This window comes from Colletotrichum graminicola (genome assembly GCF_000149035.1).
Source record: "Colletotrichum graminicola M1.001 genomic scaffold supercont1.57, whole genome shotgun sequence".
Lineage (NCBI taxonomy): Eukaryota > Fungi > Ascomycota > Sordariomycetes > Glomerellales > Glomerellaceae > Colletotrichum > Colletotrichum graminicola.
In genome coordinates this window covers 196,731-214,183 of record NW_007361061.1, presented here as the reverse complement: position 1 = coordinate 214,183, position 17,453 = coordinate 196,731, and the positions used below count along the sequence as shown (strand labels likewise).

The window sequence follows — 17,453 nt, the reverse complement described above, 5'->3', positions numbered from 1 at the left end:
CTTGAAGCTATGAAAGCACATCAGAAACTTAGGAAACTAACACGCAGAAACATCTATGCACATTAGTAGAGCGTGAAATGCAAAGGTAAAGAGATCGGCTTACCGGCGAAGGGCAAAGCCCTCTCCAATCCATGCCGAGAAGCGATGCTTTTTTAGTAAAAGTATACTACTCGCTTGCGCTTCTCCCTCGCGCGGTCCAGCTTTCTGTGGCTAATTAAAAGAGAAGAGACCAAAGGCGCATCTGTAGGCCGTAGCTATGCGGGCTATCCTCTCGTCAAGAACTAGCTCCATGTGTACTCGGAGGCCTCCCGATTCATCGACATGAGAGGACTCAAAGGCTTTCTGGCCCCTTATGATTTGTTGCATTGAACGTAAGACTACACCTGGTTACAAAACGATAGAAGCAGAAACCAACTTGGATGGAACATCAAATTAGGAGCCCCTGCGGAACTTTATAATGTACAGTTGAACATATTTTGTAGGTGTGCTCACGACACCTGAACATTTCACATTGTCTATTGTATTTTGAAATTTGGGGGACCTCGATTTACCAAAGAAACGTGTATTACCTGAGCTAAGCCTGCGAATAGGGCGAGAACTGTGAAAAGGAAAGAGCCACTCTAAAGATAGAAAGCCTGGTATCTCAAAACCCAGGTATATCATAATTCCTCGCCGGGCAAGCCATGCCCTTGTGTCTCGTAGCGGTCCACCAAGACAAACTAGTTCGTGAAGTAACCAGCTTGGAAGCCATTCCCTTCTCCCATCCTGGTGAACCAACACCAAGTACCAATCCTCGAAGCCTGTGACGCCGTAACGAACCCTCAGCCTTGGGTCAGCTAAAAGAGTCAATCCTTTCTGACTCCGTTTCTGCAGCCGTAGGAATATATGACAAAGTACGCGGGGAAAGCCAAATAGATAAACTGCCACTAGAGGGCAGGAGCAGCAGCAGAGAGGGCCGTCACCAGACCTGCAGCAGTAACGACACCTCCACCAAGGAAATATCCAGCCTTGGTCAAGAAACCTCGCAGGCGTTTGGAAGGCGGGGTTGCAGATTCGTTGACCGGCTTGACAGAGGCCGGGATGGCCTGTCCGGAAGTTATCTGCATCTCACTGGCAGTTTGCTTTGATGTCTCGATAGTCTCCTCCTCCGGGGCAAGAGTAGAGATCTCCTCTGCTTTACGCTTGGGGGGCCTCGAAGCCACTGCTGTCTGTTGAGCACAGTCGGGCTCACTAGTTGCAGGTTGAGCTGCATCAGTAGTACTGATTTGGCTGGATGCAAGCTTGCTTTGGTGGAACTGATAGGCGCTCGTCATGTCGAGCTCAGGAGTGGTGTTCCTAACCTCTGACAGGGGGAAATCCTGGGGTGTGTTGAGAAACATGTCTCCGGAGGCCGACCACACTGACTCGGCGACGTTGATAGACTTGGGAGCTTCTGGTTCCGAAGCAGCAGCCCTGTTCGAAACACCAATGGGCTTAGTTTCTGACGTCAAAACTTCGGCAGACACTTCAGTCGTCTGTGGTGTCCTGGCCTTGGGTTGAGAGGAATCTTCCTGCTGCTCCTGGCGGCGTATGACTGCTTTGTTGTGTTCCCTCGCTGAGAAGAACTCGGGTTTGCCAATGAGATGACCTAGTGCTTCGGCCGATGGTTCCTTGTTCTGGGATAACGTCCAGGAGCCTTTGTCCGCGGTGGCAGCAATAGGCTTAGGGGTCCCATAGGCCTGCTGCCAGTGAGTGTAACTCGGTGACACTACCTCCTTCTGTGCAGAGTACTCCGTTGATCGAGACGCAGGCGATTGCTGTGCGCAATTGCTTCCATCGGAAAAGGATTCAACATGTGGATCAAGAGCATTCAAGATCGAGGGCAATCTGAAGTCATTTGGACGTGACTGTTCACCCTGCTCTACAATAGTCAGTGCAGGCCAAACGATTGGAGGAAGCGCTGGCATTTGCATTGGCTTAAGCGGGCGAGACGGGGCACTCTGCACACTAGGTTGCTCCGGCTGCCAAATGGCCGGGACATCGCAGGGTTGGTGTGATATGTTGGCTTTAGGCATGGACTGTGAGCACATGTAAGATGTACCCTCGTCTGCCCAGAGAGTCGAGTCGGGCTGTTCGGCAACAGATTCAGAGTCATAGTCGTCAGCCATGGGGTGGTCTGGCTCATAACTCGGGATGTCCAGGGGCTCGATATCGCTTTCCACGTCTGAGCCACTCTCAATCTCGACTTCCTGTTCCTCATCTTCTTCATTTTCATCGTCTTCGCTGTTTTCATCACTGTCGGAAGCACTAAGGTTGATGTCCTCTTCACAAGAGCCGAGCAAGTCGTCGTAGCTCGAGGGGAGTTCGTCAGGATAACTGGACGACTCGTCGTCATAAGACTCGTCGTCGGAGTCATCTGACTCTGAGTCGGAGGAAGATGCGGGAGGGGGTTGGCGTTGGTCATCGAGGCTGGGTGGCAGAATCTCCTCTTCCTCGTGAGGGGCGCCCAACTCGCGTTGTGTGGTGATAAGAGAGGATTCCACAGGGTCCTGCGAAGGTGTCTGACTATCCTCGTCGATAACGATTGGGTCGATCGCATCCCCGTTCGTCTCTGGCTCATGCATGGGTGAATCCATGGTAAGGTCGATGGAGCTGACGAAAAGGCGGCCTGGGATTACGGCCGGTTTTGGAAGCATGCCGATTTTACGAAGCTTCACAGCGGTATCGCGGACGTCGCTCTCGGTAATGCCATCATCACAATCGCTACTGTCCGAATCATCGGGGACTGCGAATGATGGCCGGGACTTGATTTCGTTGGAGGCTTGCGCAGCTTTCACCAAGGTATCCCACTCCCACTCCACCTCGACAGTGCACGGAGGAAAGAGTTCGTTGGATCGCTGGATGTCGATGCCAAATTTAAGGGTGTCATGTTGTTTCAACTCGCAGAGCGTGCGAGGCTGCAGCCTTTGAGAGTTATGGTAGGTGCCATGAAGAGATCCGATGTCCTTGATGTTGAGTTTCTGGATTTGATTAGCAACCGTCTATTTGCTTGCTGCCACGGGGGATCACTTACCTTGTGGTACCAGTCGATCGTGATCTTGGCATGCTCGCGGCTCATCACTGGGCTATCGAAGTAGCAATTGTCGCCCTTTGCCTCCAGGTTGTTGAATCGCCTGCTGGATCGACCAATAACCAGGACGCTGGCTCTGCTTTGCTCGAGGATAACTCTTCGCTCTGGGTAGAGTACTTCGGGGCGGGGGTGCTTCACGCTGAACTTGACCAGCACTACCAACAGGTTAGTCACAAACCTAGCATGAATATGTAGAATGGGTGGAACCCACCATCATGTGCTTGAGGTCTCGGACCCGTCGAACTCGACGACGACATCTTGGTGCTGGCTTCTCGAGCGTATCGCTGCCAGCTGACGACAGGAAAGAGTTGAAATCGAGGGTTTCTCAGCCTTGTTGTAAAGCGGAAGTCAGCACACTTTGGCAGACAGATCTCGGAAGCATGTACCTCCGTCTGAATAAGACCGAGCTCGCGGGAAGCGATTGATGTTGGGACGGCGGGGTCTCGAATGGTGCCGAGAATGGAGAGGGTTCTGTTGGAGATGGACGAAATCGCCTATAAGAGAGGTGGAAATGAAAATCTAGATGGAGAGGCAGACGGGGTAGGTAGGTAGGTATGGTAATAAGGCGTTCCTTCCTTGAACCGCAGGCGGGTTGAAAGTTAAGAGTTAGGAGGCAGAATGAAGGCAGCAGAGAGGTAGGTGCGATACAGTGTAACTTAGACCATCGAGGTGACTGGAGTGTGAAGTGGGTCGGGAATCTGGAGGTGGCACCGTACCGGTACTGTATCAGGCAGTCGCGGCAGTAGTGTAGCGCAGGCAGCGATAAGGCTTTATCGCAGCTAGGATGGGAAGCCGAGAGGAGCTTGCAGGGGGGTGGTCGGGGTCTTGGGCAGGTGAAGGCGGAGACGGTGGGATGGTGGGGTTATCAGCAGTGACCTACCGTGACGTCCAAAGCACTTTAGATAAGTAGATCTAAAGTGCCGTCGGCGCCGATAAGAAAGATGAGAATAGACTGGGTGAAAAAGGCGACGGTTCACTAATTGACGGTAAATGAAGATGGAAGAAATAAAGGAGAGCGAGGTACCTAGTTTGGGCACTGCAGATAAGGAGGCAAGGTAATAAGTAGGTAGAAAAGTGCACAATGATTGCCGCCGAGGGTGCCTTGGGGAAAGTGGTCCGCCAGTTGCACAGTGTGTGTGTGAGATAGCAGGCACAATTGGGGCGGCGTATTGGTGATGACGGGATTAGGAAAGAGGGGCACGCATACCTTAGACCACACTCACCACATGGCACCTGACTGATGGAAGGGAACAGCGGGGTCGCGAGTAGAAGAATGTACCGGAAAACGGTCAGTCATTCAAGGGAGCACTGCCAGGTTGGTTCAGTGTTTTACCATCTGAAGGGTTTTCGTCAAGCTTAGATACCTCCCTTCCGTGGCTCGCAGATAGCACTTCATGTTGGAGCCACTGACCGGCAGAATGCCATGTACCTCGCTTCGAACCCGTCCCAAGAACGGCAGCTGAAGAGTTCCTCAAGGTTGCGCGATGCGACTCCGACAAGTAGCTCCACATCCGGTACCTACCGGTTCACGCATTTGACAGCGGTAGCGAATTGGGCATCCGTTCTATTCTCGTAAACCCAACACCGGATACTAGTGTACCTATAGGTACAAAACAATCCTCACAGAGCACAGGTACGGTTAGTGGGCAGTTGGTAACTCATGCTTTGGCAGTCCAGCAGCCGTCATCCACGTCGCCAGGCCTGATTTGCGCAAGTGCGCGGGCATATAATATACATTTACGGCGCTCCCCTCTAGCTCTTGTCTTGCTTCAGTCAAGCCATACTATTTAGCTCACCACACATGTGCAAAGCCTCTTTGGCCTCGAGAGAAACGCATTTGGTTGCTGCCTCAGCTCTTTCTCGGATAAGCAGGGGGGTACGTCCTCGTAGGTATGTCTGACCGCAGGGCCAAGATGGGCCGCATTTGCTGTACCTGATGCAGCCGCAGCCGCATTTGTCGCGGGTGCTGCTCATTCTCATACTTAGACTAGGGCTCATGTCTAAATAATAACGAAAGGTCGGAGATGAAGTGAGAGTCTAGCGAATCCGGTCAAGATGGCGGGTTAGTGACGAGGGGGTTTGTTGACCGTTTCTGTGAATGTATCTAGTGTACGTAGACCAAGGAGTCACGGTCAGATGATGCATGTTGGAGTCACCTCACCCTCCGTGTTGTACCAAGGTAATACCTGGAAGCCCCTCTTACGTGTGTCCCTCACTTCTTCGAATGCGGTCTGGCGGGTTCAGAGTTACAGGGCCAGGCAAGCAAGCAAGGAAGAACGGAAGACGATCTGCTGACATGGGTATCTCCCAGGAATGCGCGAGCGGACAGACCACATCCACTTCGCCCCACAGGAAGACATCACTCTGGAGTCCTGAACTCGGCCCTGGTGGGGGAGTGACTGAAGTAGGTGAAAGTGCAAGACGACTGGATGAGGGCAAAAAAACACAGAAAAAACACTTTCGCTTTGCCATGTTTTGCTCCGGTCTGTCATGCCGCTCCTGCTTTGTCCCCAGGGTCCCCGAGCTCAACCTTGCGACCAGATCCGTGTCTCGCCCTACACACGATTGGAAAGTCTCTTTCGTCATTCGTCATTCGTCATCCTCCCACCTGCTCGATTCTTCTGCAGCATCCCATGTGAGATCCATGATGAATCAAGGGTTCCTTTCCCGTCCATGCAATGTGAATGCCACCCTCTTCTTCTTAACCCGCTACCACCCACCATCTTAACCTGTACCCTCCACAACTAGTTTTTCTTCATTGCCCTAACTTAAATCCCCAAACTCCTGCCTATCTCCGGGACGACGGTCTTGTCATTAAAACCTGAGCAATTTCCACTGTCTTCTACCTCTTTGAGATACCTTGAGAATATTCTGCCTGATGCGCCCCTGGAGAATCGCTGCAGACAACGACCAGCCTTAGACTATCTCCGAAAGGTGCCTCCAAACGTATCTACACACGGGTCGCTACTCCATGGACTGCTGGCAACAGGTCGAGAACACAACAAGAAGCAACACCATCTTCAAACATACACCACCTCGGTACAAGCACAGAAGATCCTAGTTGAAGAGATAGGAAAAGGAAGAAGGAGCAAAACGCTTGTCAAGAACTACAACACTGGTCTTCTCTTTGAGAAGTGCCCTACGATACCCTCAAAAGCATCACTCCCACATACCCCCGACAGTCGACCAACAGCCGTCGCCACCATGCACGACTTGCGTCTGAAGGTTCTCCGCGAAAGCGGCAAGACTCTCTCGAGAAAAGCTCGATCGCGCCCCGAATCCGCGCGAGCTTCCATGAAAAACTCGCCTAACGTTTCCCCTGGCCACTCTCAGATCAACTCGCCTGCACACTCACGCGCCGGCAGCCGCTATGCCTCTGAGGAAGAAGGCAGCGACGACGAGTATGACGACAACATGACCATGAGCACCATCTCCAACGGATCAGAAACCGCGCTGGACGACGCCTCCGAAGCGTCGTGGGCCCAACTTCTCCAGGACCGCATTGTCGAGCTGCAAGATCGGAAGCGAACGAATACCAAGACGCGCGAGACAACGCTCATGTCGTATCTCCACCTTGTCAAGCACCACTACAGCGGCCGTCAAATCACCAGCTCGTTGACCGAAGTCGTCACGGCGTTGATGAAGAACATCAGATCCGGAGGCAGCTCTCTCGAACGCCTCATGTCACTGAAATCACTTGCGGCTACGCTACTAAACGTTCCCTCAGACGCCCTCTTCGACGACATATACCCACAACTCGAGAAGACCCTGGAGGATGACGACGACAATGATGTCAAGGCCGCTGCCATTTGGGCCATGGCAGTCACAGCGATGTACGGCGGCGGCGGCGAAGACGCCGCGAGCGAACTCCTTGAATACCTCGTCACCATTGTAGAGAGTGACGGAGAGGCCGTCGGAGCAGCAGACAACGGTGACGTCGTCACGTCCGCGCTCGAGGCCTGGGCCTTCGTTGCGAGCCAAATGGACGACATTAGCGAGAACGTCTACTCGGCCATCGACGCTTTCGTGGACCAGCTCGACAGCACAGACGTCGAGGTCCAGGCGAGCGCCGGTTTCAACATCGCCTTCATCTTCGAGGCCGCGCGCGACCAAGAAGAGGAGACGGGCGAGCCGATGAACCTGCAGTACGACCCAAAGAAGCTTGTTGCCCGCATGGCCGAGGCGTCCAAGCCATCGGTGAAGCAGACGGCACGGAGAGATAGGAGACATCTGCGTAAGCAGTTCGCCAGCATCGTGTCTTCGCTCGAGCACGGAAAGGGGCCCGGATTCTCCAGCGCCGGGCGTCCAGCCTTCAACCCCCACACCGGTGGCACCAAGGCCGACCCTCGATCAGCCCCCCGAGGCGAGGATGACAACGACATGCGTGGCTTTGGGTATCGCGAGAAGCTGCGCCTCGGTTCTTCCGTGGTGCTGATCGACTCGTGGTCTCTCATGGCTCGTGTCGAGGCGGCGAGAACCATCTTGGGAGGGGGCCTCCCCACTCACTTCAACGATAACCCCACCGTGGCAGACCTACTTGGCGGTGCCGAGACGGAAGAGCCATCGGGACAGGGTTACTCACTGCACCCTAGAGATGCTAAGAAGATGAGGAGATAGAAAGGCTCGACGGAGAGAGACCCAAGGGATACACGAGGCTGGGAGTCTATTGACTGGGCATTGCCCACCCAAGGAGTTTTGCATGAGATCAGAGGCTCGCATTGTGAGAAAGATTGCGGTTGGTACTTTTCCTTTCATTCAGGAAGTAGAGACTCGCGGACGACGAAACAAAAGCAATCAGTCATCTGGAGTTCAGACACATCAAGAATATGCGTGATGCGAACGAGGAAAGAAGATACCACGGGGCGGAAGGTCCTCGAATCGCCGTACTTTAACCCACCCTACAAATACAAACTTATTTCTTTTTCAGATACTCTTGATGATGAATTGTTTCTTCTTGTCCTTTTCGTGATCAATCTTTGGCTCGCGAAGACAAAGTCTGATGGGCCACCCCGCCCCCCTTTCCCTCGCCCCCTTTCGGACCTCGACTACTGCGGGTATCCGCCAGGGCGGCATCCGCAGGTCGCACGGCGGCCAATCCTCATTAGCCTCGGATGACGGTCCCAGAAGACAAAGGCGGAAAGAGGGGAACGGAGGACGAGATAGGTCAATGTTCATCAATGAGCGGTCCCACGGTTTTTTTTCCTTCTTGCGGAAGCATGTATTTCGAGGCACGTTGGGCGGCGAGATTGGTGCAAACGGGTTGTAGGCAGGAACCCACAGGTGCATGCGTTGGCAGGGGTTTCACGGACGGATGGGCGGGCTTGGGTGGTGAATCCGTCTACCTGTGGTTATGCAGAGTACCTTTCTCCCTGGACGAAGTAGGTAATGCAGCAGTGGTTTGCAGTAGTCCTGTACATGCAAAGGCATACGGTCTCGGGGGTGGGGGGAGGCTTTTCGTGAGCAGTTTTGGAGCCCGACAGTCAGAAAATAAGAACACGCTGGGAGGAGAGGGGCCTCGGCTCTCGAATGCGTTTGCGATACCGACGACGTTGGGTTGCAAACGGGGAAAACGGGGGTGCCGGCATGGGCCGCCGGCCCCAGGCGGGCCTGGGGAGAGGAAGAGGGATCTCTGGCCGCCCTGGGACCTCGTCTTTTTTGGTTGTCGAGTCCAAAATGGAGGACGAGCAGGAAGTGAGGGGCGGTTTCGAGCTCGGTTTGCCACTTGGGTACGCGGACATACATGTTGGGCTTTTGTTTGTCTCCCCCCAACTGACTGCGCCAGCCACTATCCTGAATCCCAACGATCAGCCGAGGAGACGGGACGGATGAGGCGAGGCGTAAACGATTCGAGCGGAGATGGTCCGGATTCTCATGCAGTGGCGACTGTCAAACGCTTCGACGTCTGGACGGTGATAGCTGAGATGTTGTGTGCCTGTGTATGCCTGGGCCCTTTTGTTTGTAAAAGGGCGTACAAGAAAAGTCGTTCGATGCTGATGAGTGTTTCTGCATTGTCAAGTCAGAATCGAGCGTCTCAGTCAGAAGACGGCGCCATTCGTGACAGATAGACATGAGGGTTCAGTTGTGTTAATGAGAGCTGAAGAAGTGTCGAAAGGCGTCACTGTGTGTGTAGAGCTCTCCGCCCGCCCCTCTTCTCGCACACGGGCAAGCGGAGGAGACCAGGCTTCCCCGTTTGTGTCATTCTTACGCCCCTGTCTAGTGGATGATCACTTCTCCAGTATCTCCTCCCGTCGCCCAGCCAAAAACGCTTGAGCCACCGCCGGAAACCCGCTTTTATCCTGAGCTATAGAGGGGCTCGGTTTGCAGGGAAGGCCCATTTGAGAAAGTGGGAAACGAAAGTGTCCATGGCTTTGTTTGTCGTTTTTTCATCATGAGCCAATACGCATAGCTTAAATCCAGAGGCTTAAATCCAGAACTGGGAAGAGCAGATATATCCATCATCATGTGGAGAACGGTCTCGGGAGAATTACATGAAGAGAGGATCCCCGAGGACGACTACCTATTCGTAGAGCGGCTGGATGACCAATTGTGCCATTGTTCACATTAGGCGGGGGGCTGGGAGACAGGGGTTCTTTCGGACCGGCAAACAGGCCTGACAGGCTCTGAAGGCTGTTCGTTATCTCGATGGCTTCCCAGATGTCCGGGCAGTTCTCGATGCCCAGATCTGATTTTTGAAGCAACGTGTCAGTTTCCGGTCCGGACGAGAGAACGCATGGCGGGCAAGGTCTACCTAGGGTTTTCACCACCGGCTGCGGGAAGAGGAGACAGCGGTGAGGATAGTTGCCTTCTCACAGGGCGGGCTTTTGAGGGCTGTGGGGAAAAACGTGCCGGTGGAGAGCGGGTGGTGTGGTGCAATTCACCCCGTTCAGTGGCCCCAGGCCGATGCGAGTAGCGCAGAACCCGTATTGGTGACAGACATGGCAGCAGATGTGTGTGAGTGCGTGGAAGCAACTTACATATTGCGTATGAAGTACGGATAGTAGTATCTCTCTCTGCAGGGCCCCTTTCACACGCCCCCAGCCTGCGGCGGCAATTGGTCTGCGGTGCGTGCCTCCCGGTGCCCTCCAAGCTGCTTTCGGGAAGGGAGCGAGGGACAACTCATCAAAACCTCCACCCCGTGGGACCTTGTCTGGCAGCACCCTGACCAGTCGTCTTCAAGAGGCTCTGGTCTTTTCAGTCACTTCGCTCTCAATCGACGCCAGTAAGTTGGGACGAGGGACGCGACTGGATGGGATGTGTGTGTGTGTGTGCGCGCGCGCGCAGGTGTGTGCTTGTGTCCTCGAATGTGGTGAGTGCGCCGCATTGCCCACCCGGCGAACATTTGCATGGTGCCCATTGCCTCTTGCCAATATCTGATGTTGACCAGTGTTCTCAGCCCAAAGGGGCCCAACCCCGGCTCAGCCCAGCCCGCTCCTGTGCTAACCGGTCCATCTTGACATTACTAGTGTACCTTTTCCTTTGCTGCAAGACAGGGCCAACACACATGTACACACCAAACGTGGACCAGTCTTGGACGGAAACTCACAACCAGCACCATCCCAAGTCCAACGCAGAGCCCGACGAAACGTCCCTCCTCTGTCAGCCGTGCTTCCCTGTCCTTTGGCTCTTAGGCTCGTGCCTATGTACTCCTTTCAACCTGCATCATCCAAGATTGGACCTCGTCGCTTGTCGCTTGTCGCTTCCATCTGGCTTACCCCCGGCTTGCCTCGTTCTCGAAGACCCCTCCCCTTCCCCCAGCTACGAGTACCAGACCTCGGGTACCTCCCACACTTACCAACCTCACCTTACCGACGAGCTGTTTGCTATAGTCGACCCGTTTTCCATTGATAGCGGTAGCGCTCTTTCTTCCTTTCTTCACCTTGATTGTATTCTTTGTGCCACCTTTTTTGTCGGGACTTGTGGTGGTGGTGAATTCGTACAAATAACCAAGTTGGGGCACAAAAGAAAAAGTCGGGTAGGTCAACGACCCCCTGGCCAGAGCTTTACTTACCTGCCTGCCTCTCTGATTTAGCTCCAAGATCCGCCGACAGACACAGCGACTGGGGCAAAAACATCGACAGGGGGGAAACAACACCCAAGCAACCGCCTACCCAGCCACCCCAGTTTGTGAACCTCACACCCCGACTGAGACCACTTCCTTGGCTTCCCTCTTTGCGCCTCTCGAACTTACGCTCGCCATTTCCCCACCCATTTCCAGCCTTTAATCCCCAATTTCGCAGTCATCGTTGCTTTTCTGCGCGCGTTGCGAGTGTGTGTTTTTGTGTGTGGCATAAGCGGCCATAGTCATTTTATCATTCCTTCTTTGGAATCCTTTCGTTCGCTGTCGTTTCGCAAAGATCGCCGAACCGTCAAACGACCAGGTGTGAAGTGTGAAGCTCGCTCGCTCGCTCAGCTTATCACCCAGCCTGCCCAGTTTTTTTTCCCGCAGCAACGAACGGCTGCTCCTCATGTCTTGACGGCGACCGCACCCACAACAAATCCTTGCCCACCTTGGACGGCAACCGGGAAACCCACCCACACTCACTCTTCCCTCTTTCCTTCTTCTTTCCTTGATCGAGGGAAGGACAAGATCCAAAAAGAAGAGAGGTGTGTGAGCCGTCGAACGAGGCACTCGTCATTCGCGCCTGCGCCCCTACCGCCTCTTCATCGCCGAGGCCTTCGAGCATCGCACCACAATGGGTGTTGACTCGAACAAGCCACCTCCACTTCCTGCCCCGACCGAGACCGATTCCGTCACCCCCACCGAGCTGGCGACCGATGTCTCCAGACCTGCTGACGAAGCTTCTCATTACTCCCTCCCTGACGACGGCACTCCCGTTACCATCAAAACCCGAGGCCACAGGGCCAGCCGTTCACAAACCTCGCTCCTCATCGAGTATTTTGAAGGTGGCAAGCCTGGCCCCTCCGGCACCATCGACCGCAAGCCCAGCGTTCGCGTCCGTTTGACCCCGTCCAAGAAGAACCGCCACGACCACATCCAGATCACAGAGACCAACGGCAACACCCGCAAGGCTTCGCTGACCCGCCGTGTGCCTCTGCCGCCTCCGACAGGCTCGTCGCATCTCGAGGTTGAAGACTTGGAGGGCGAGGACGCGGAAAGCATGCGGTCTTACGCCTCCGCCACGGAGGAGTCCAATGTTTCGAGGAACCCAATAGACATTGAAATCGACCGCAGCGGACGGCGTCGTCGACCAGCGAGCCCGTTGATCCCTGACGGCGATGCTCAATCTTCGTACCTGCCTCCCAACATGTCCGACATATCAGCCATCCCCCAGGACAGCTTCCTTGACGGCTCCGGCTCCACCGTTCTGACGAGAAACTCCGAGAGGCGCAGCAAGAGCTCGACTCGAGGTAACGAGCTGGCCGCTGGTGCCGTCGGCGCAATGGCCGGTGCTGCGATAGCTGATCAGGCAAAGAGCAGTAGAAGCAAGAGGCATAGTGGCGAAAGAAAAGCGTCCGGTGAAAGATCCTCGAGAGACAAAGACCGCAAGCACCGTTCGAGTAAAAGTCGAACAAGTAGTGTCAGCGAGAAGCAGTCCGAAGGAACGCGGTCACCCCGCCGACGGTCGAGTCGGAGTCATGTTGACTCGGTTGTGTCTGGGGCAGATTCCAGTCTTCTATCATCCAGCATTTCTCCCAGTCACCGCTCCTACGATCAGAGCTCCGTCCGCTCTGGCGCTTCCAAATCGTCCATCAACAACCCGAAACTACTAGAGACTGTGGAAGATGCAATTCGCCGGCTGATTCTGCCGGAACTAAGCGCCCTAAAGAGGGAGCAGAGCAAGCGCGAAAGCCGCCGAAGCTCCCTTACATCCACCGGCACAGGGACATCCCTTTCTCGTGAGGATCTCGGAGTTGATCGACGCAGATCTGCCGACAAACGCAATGAGTCCGGCCGCGACAGCCGACACCGAGAGCGCAGGGACCGGGAGGCCCGCCATGATTATGTCGACTCTCCCCGAAGCATTGCCGGCGAATCGGTAGAAGAATCCTCCATCATATCCGTTGATGATACACCGCGGCGGAGTGATGGCGCTCTCAAAGCCGCCGTTGGCGGTGCAGCGGCCGCTGGTCTCGGGGCCGCCGCCTTGAATGCAGCATCGCCATCCTCGGAGGAGCCAAGGCAGCGTAGGCGCCGGCGTGTCGACAACTCAGCCAGGAGCAGGAGCGTCGGCCGTGAGAAGTACGACGAGGAGTTTCACGAAGAACAGCCACCTGCGCCTCCGATGCCATTGATGAGTGAAATTAACCCCTCCGAAATCACGAGAACCTCGATTCTTTCGGCCGAGACCGATCGACCCCATTCTGCCATGGAGGAGAGAGCCTCGGTTCAGGAGGTTGCCCGGGGCAACGCCTCCATGGGCTCATCACCAACACCAACCCAAACGCCCGCGTTGGATATGCCACTGACGCTCGGCACAAAGCACGCCAATATTTCTCATGGTGACCTGAGGGAACTTTCTCGCTCAAGGACTGGAGATTTCGTAGATCAGCGCGAAGCGGACGAATTCAGCCAAAGCCCCTCTCAGCAAATTCGCGATGAGTACGACGACGACTATGACGAGCAAAGCCGCATTACGGAGAGCGAAGGCGACTATGCCGACTCCCACAACGGATTCGACTACTACAACACTCAAGATGTGCCCCCACCGCTAAAGTATGTTCCGTACCAACCCGAACGGCGCGGCCTGAGTCCCATCTACAGTGTTTCCGGATACACAGAGGCAGGAAGCGAGACAGCCGCGCAGCGCGACTCCAGACTTTCTCACGGAACCGCTTCGCCCACGAAGTCGCAGGCGTCTCACACTGATCTGAGAGCCCTCTCGCCCGCTTCGGCGCCAAGCAATGTCGTTAGCCGCGGTTTCGACGAACAATCTATTGATGACCGCAGCATCAAGAGCGGCCAAGACTACCGAAACAGCCAGTACACAGAGGGCAGCGAGATTGGTGCTTCCACTGGTCAGGCTGTCCGGGGCATCGCTGCCAACCCCAACATCATCCATGTGCCCCACGGAGTAGAGTCCAATGTGGCTTCTCTTGTGGATGGATCTATGCTTGATCAGTCCGTTCTCACTACCGGATCTGGTTACGATTATAGGGACTCGCAGGCCTCGTACGGCTACGACTCCAATCTTTCGTATGGTCCGGACTCCCGCGTGTCCTATGGCAAAGACTCGAACGTTTCGTATGACGACCAGTCCAAGATGCAGCCTCGATCCCGAGATGTCAGCCCCGAAAAGCGCTCTGTTGCCGACCAGCGTGAGTTCTTTGAGCAGCGTGAGCGCGAGAGCAGCCGAACGCCCACCTCAAGCCGCCAGAGCCACCGTTCGAGGGAGTTTGCTGGAGAATACGAACTCGATGAGTACGGTAGGAAGGTTGCTCCCGCTAGGTACAGAAACTCTCCCTCTACGTCAACAACCAGACATTCCCCGACTGCTTCGGAGAAGGCCATTGCCGCAGGGGCTGTAGGCGCTGCCGCAGCTGCCCTCAAGGCCGCCAAGGACAAGACAAAGCAGCCAACAGTGGAGGAGGTCGATGAGGAACACGAGGAATGGGCCCCTGAAGGTGTCTCGAGAAACAAATCGTTCAAGCAGCGAACAATGGAGGGTCGCGAGCCCGCAAACACCCCGGCTCACAGCATCGACCGCCTTGACTATGAGGAGCATCCCAAGATGGGTGCCAGTGCCATGCCCACCTTTGATGACCCGATGCCCGAGGTTGGATACGTGGACGATGATGTCTTGACAAACCCGTCTCTGGTTCGCGAGCCGCTCGGCGGCAGCGACCACGACGATCGTGGTCATTGGCCGGGCGATATTACTCCTCGCCAAGGTACCCCTCGCCAGAGCGACTATGGCAATCACCAAGAACACGACACAGAGAGGCACAACGGCCACGGTTACGGTATGCTCGCCGCTGGCGCCGCCGCCGGTGCTGCAGGTGATGCAGCCATGTCACATAGCCGACAAGCAAGCGGAGACCATGAAGATGAGTGGCGTCGCACGTCGGCTGAGCGAAAGCGGGATACTGTCATCACAAACCCTTATGACGGTGCGAGCCCGGTCGCTCACCCAGATCTTCTCGACGGCAGAGGATTCGAGGACTATGGTGCTCCATATCACATGGGTAGTCCTGCTGGACACAAGAACTTCGACGAGGGTTACATCTCTCAGGGCCCTATACACTCGCCCAACATGCAGCCCGCTGGCAAGGCTCTCATGCCTTTCCACGACCCAACTGCTGAGGATCCCTTTTACGTTGCTCAGCATACTCGACACTTGAGTGGTTTGTCTCAAGGCATGGAGTCTCCTTTCTACGACGCAGCCACTGGCAACGGTATTGACAGAATCGAGTCCAAGGATATCATCGCTCTGATGCAGCATCTTATGGTCCGTGACGCTCAGCGAAGTGCCCGCGACACGGAGATCCTCGTCACGCTCGTCCGTTCTGCGGCTGAGATGCGTAATTCTTTCGATGATCTCAAAAAGCTTCTCGCCAATACCGAAGACGTCATCATTAAGGAGGTGCAGGAAAACACCGACGAAACGGTCAAGAACGCGGTCAACAACTCTCGCGCTTACCCCGGCAGCCTTCCCCGCTCTGTCAAGGGGTACAGCGGCGCCTCGCAGAATAGCACTCTAGATGAGACTGCTAAGAAGAGCAACTTCTTCCGCAAGGCGCTCAAGGGTCTCAGCACCAAGGGTACCAACGACCTCAGTCGGATCGAGGACATGCTCATGCAGCTGCTTGGTGAAGTCGACACACTCAAGGCGCAGACCATGCGACCCGGCATGGCCAGCGGGCGACCCTCTTACGAGAACCTCACTCCGGAAATGCAGTACGATCAAGACCGGGGCTACGAGCCCGAGGGTCAGGCCGGCACCTCCACCACGAGCCACGGTAGCCAATCCGGCATGTCGTCTTTCGCCCAATCTCGCGGACCCTCCAAGCTGGCGTACGAGTCCAACCGCATCAGCACAGTCCACGAGGATAACGAAGAGGACTACAACTCTCAAGACCAGTATCACAATCCGCAGGGCCTTCTCACACCTAGCCGTGAGTTCCAGCGTGGCGGATCGGTTCCTCTCGGCACTCCTCCCCAGCCCCAGGCCGCTCAGAATGCCTCGTTAAGCAACGACAACACCCCCAAGACGGACAAGGGCAAGAAGCACAAGAGAGGCTCCTCGAGCTGGTTCCCCAAGATTTCTCGGTGGTCTGAGTCAACGGCCACGAGCGTAAGCAAGGCCTTCCGTGGCAGCGGCTCTAGCAAGAAGGAACAGGATGAAGAGTTCCTGCAACATCCTCCGTCCCGGTCCGGATCGGACCTTCGCTATGACGACCGCTATCAAAACGACTACGGCAGTGACCAGTTGCACTCTGGCTTCTCCCAGCAGGACCTCGCTGCCCCTAAACCGCCTCATCTGGAGAACGTGCCTCCCGCTCCCTACATGACTCCGGAGGACCCCAAGTACAAGGCACACCGCAACTCAGTCAACCTTCAACACCCTCAACCTCGTCAAGGACAGACTGAGCGATTCAAGGCGGCGCTTGAGAGCCAAGCGTACGAGTACGACACGCCTATGTCCCCCAGGTCTGCAGACTGGGCCGGTTCGGCTACCAGCCTCCATCGCTTCCCCCCGAACGGCAACAGCTACAGCAATGGGTCTGGCGCGACAGGGGGTGACTACCCCAGCCCGCCGTCCGCCGGCCCCCCGCGACCTCCCAAAGAACCGATAGAAGAAAGGTCACACACACCTGCCAAGAAGCGCATCTCCAACTTGGCTTTGAAGTCAAGCCCTCTGCCGTACAATAGCGTAGAGAGTGGTTACGGCACCGGCCCCGGCACCCATGCGACTAGCAACTACACCGACAGTCCTAAGCTGGAGAACCGCAACCTCACCGGAGCCCGTGGCATGCCGGCCCGTCGGCCTAGTGGGCCCCGGGCAATGACCCCAAGGAGTGCGGAAGAAGAGGCCGCCAGGGAAGAGCGACGCCGCAAGAGAGGTACGCATTTGGATTCCAAAGTTGATGAAAAAAACACATTCTAATCTTACGTAGACACGTTCGGCACAGTCGCCAGTAACGAGACCGACACCTTTTAGAACAAGATTTCTCGCCGCAACTACTGTTTGCGCACAACGAACTAGGCATTACCACATGAATTGATGCTCCCGGATAGCTTGGACCACATGATCAGCTATAATCATTGAACATATTGGATGCAGAACGAGCGATCTGCTATAGAGTTGCAGAGAAGACTCTGCTGGGCGGCAACAACCCACAAAAAAAACGATAAAAGTCGCACATAGTCACGGGGAGCAGAGCG

At 55.3% G+C, this 17,453-nt stretch overlaps 3 protein-coding genes across 3 annotated transcripts; 2 read left to right on the top strand and 1 right to left on the bottom strand.

Annotated features, from left to right (window-relative positions):
• Positions 1-926: 926 nt before the first annotated feature.
• On the bottom strand, positions 927-3,366 carry GLRG_10207 (FHA domain-containing protein; the record flags this gene model as incomplete). Its single annotated transcript, XM_008100892.1, has 3 exons — positions 927-2,999; positions 3,053-3,264; positions 3,321-3,366. The coding sequence occupies 3 exons, from the start codon at positions 3,364-3,366 to the stop codon at positions 927-929; spliced, it is 2,331 nt and encodes a 776-aa protein (XP_008099083.1).
• Positions 3,367-6,313: 2,947 nt separating this feature from the next.
• On the top strand, positions 6,314-7,726 carry GLRG_10206 (IFRD domain-containing protein; the record flags this gene model as incomplete). Its single annotated transcript, XM_008100891.1, has 1 exon — positions 6,314-7,726. The coding sequence occupies one exon, from the start codon at positions 6,314-6,316 to the stop codon at positions 7,724-7,726; it is 1,413 nt and encodes a 470-aa protein (XP_008099082.1).
• A 4,076-nt stretch (positions 7,727-11,802) lies between these two features.
• Positions 11,803-17,229, top strand: GLRG_10205 (uncharacterized protein; the record flags this gene model as incomplete). Its single annotated transcript, XM_008100890.1, has 2 exons — positions 11,803-17,131; positions 17,186-17,229. The coding sequence occupies 2 exons, from the start codon at positions 11,803-11,805 to the stop codon at positions 17,227-17,229; spliced, it is 5,373 nt and encodes a 1,790-aa protein (XP_008099081.1).
• Positions 17,230-17,453: the final 224 nt, after the last annotated feature.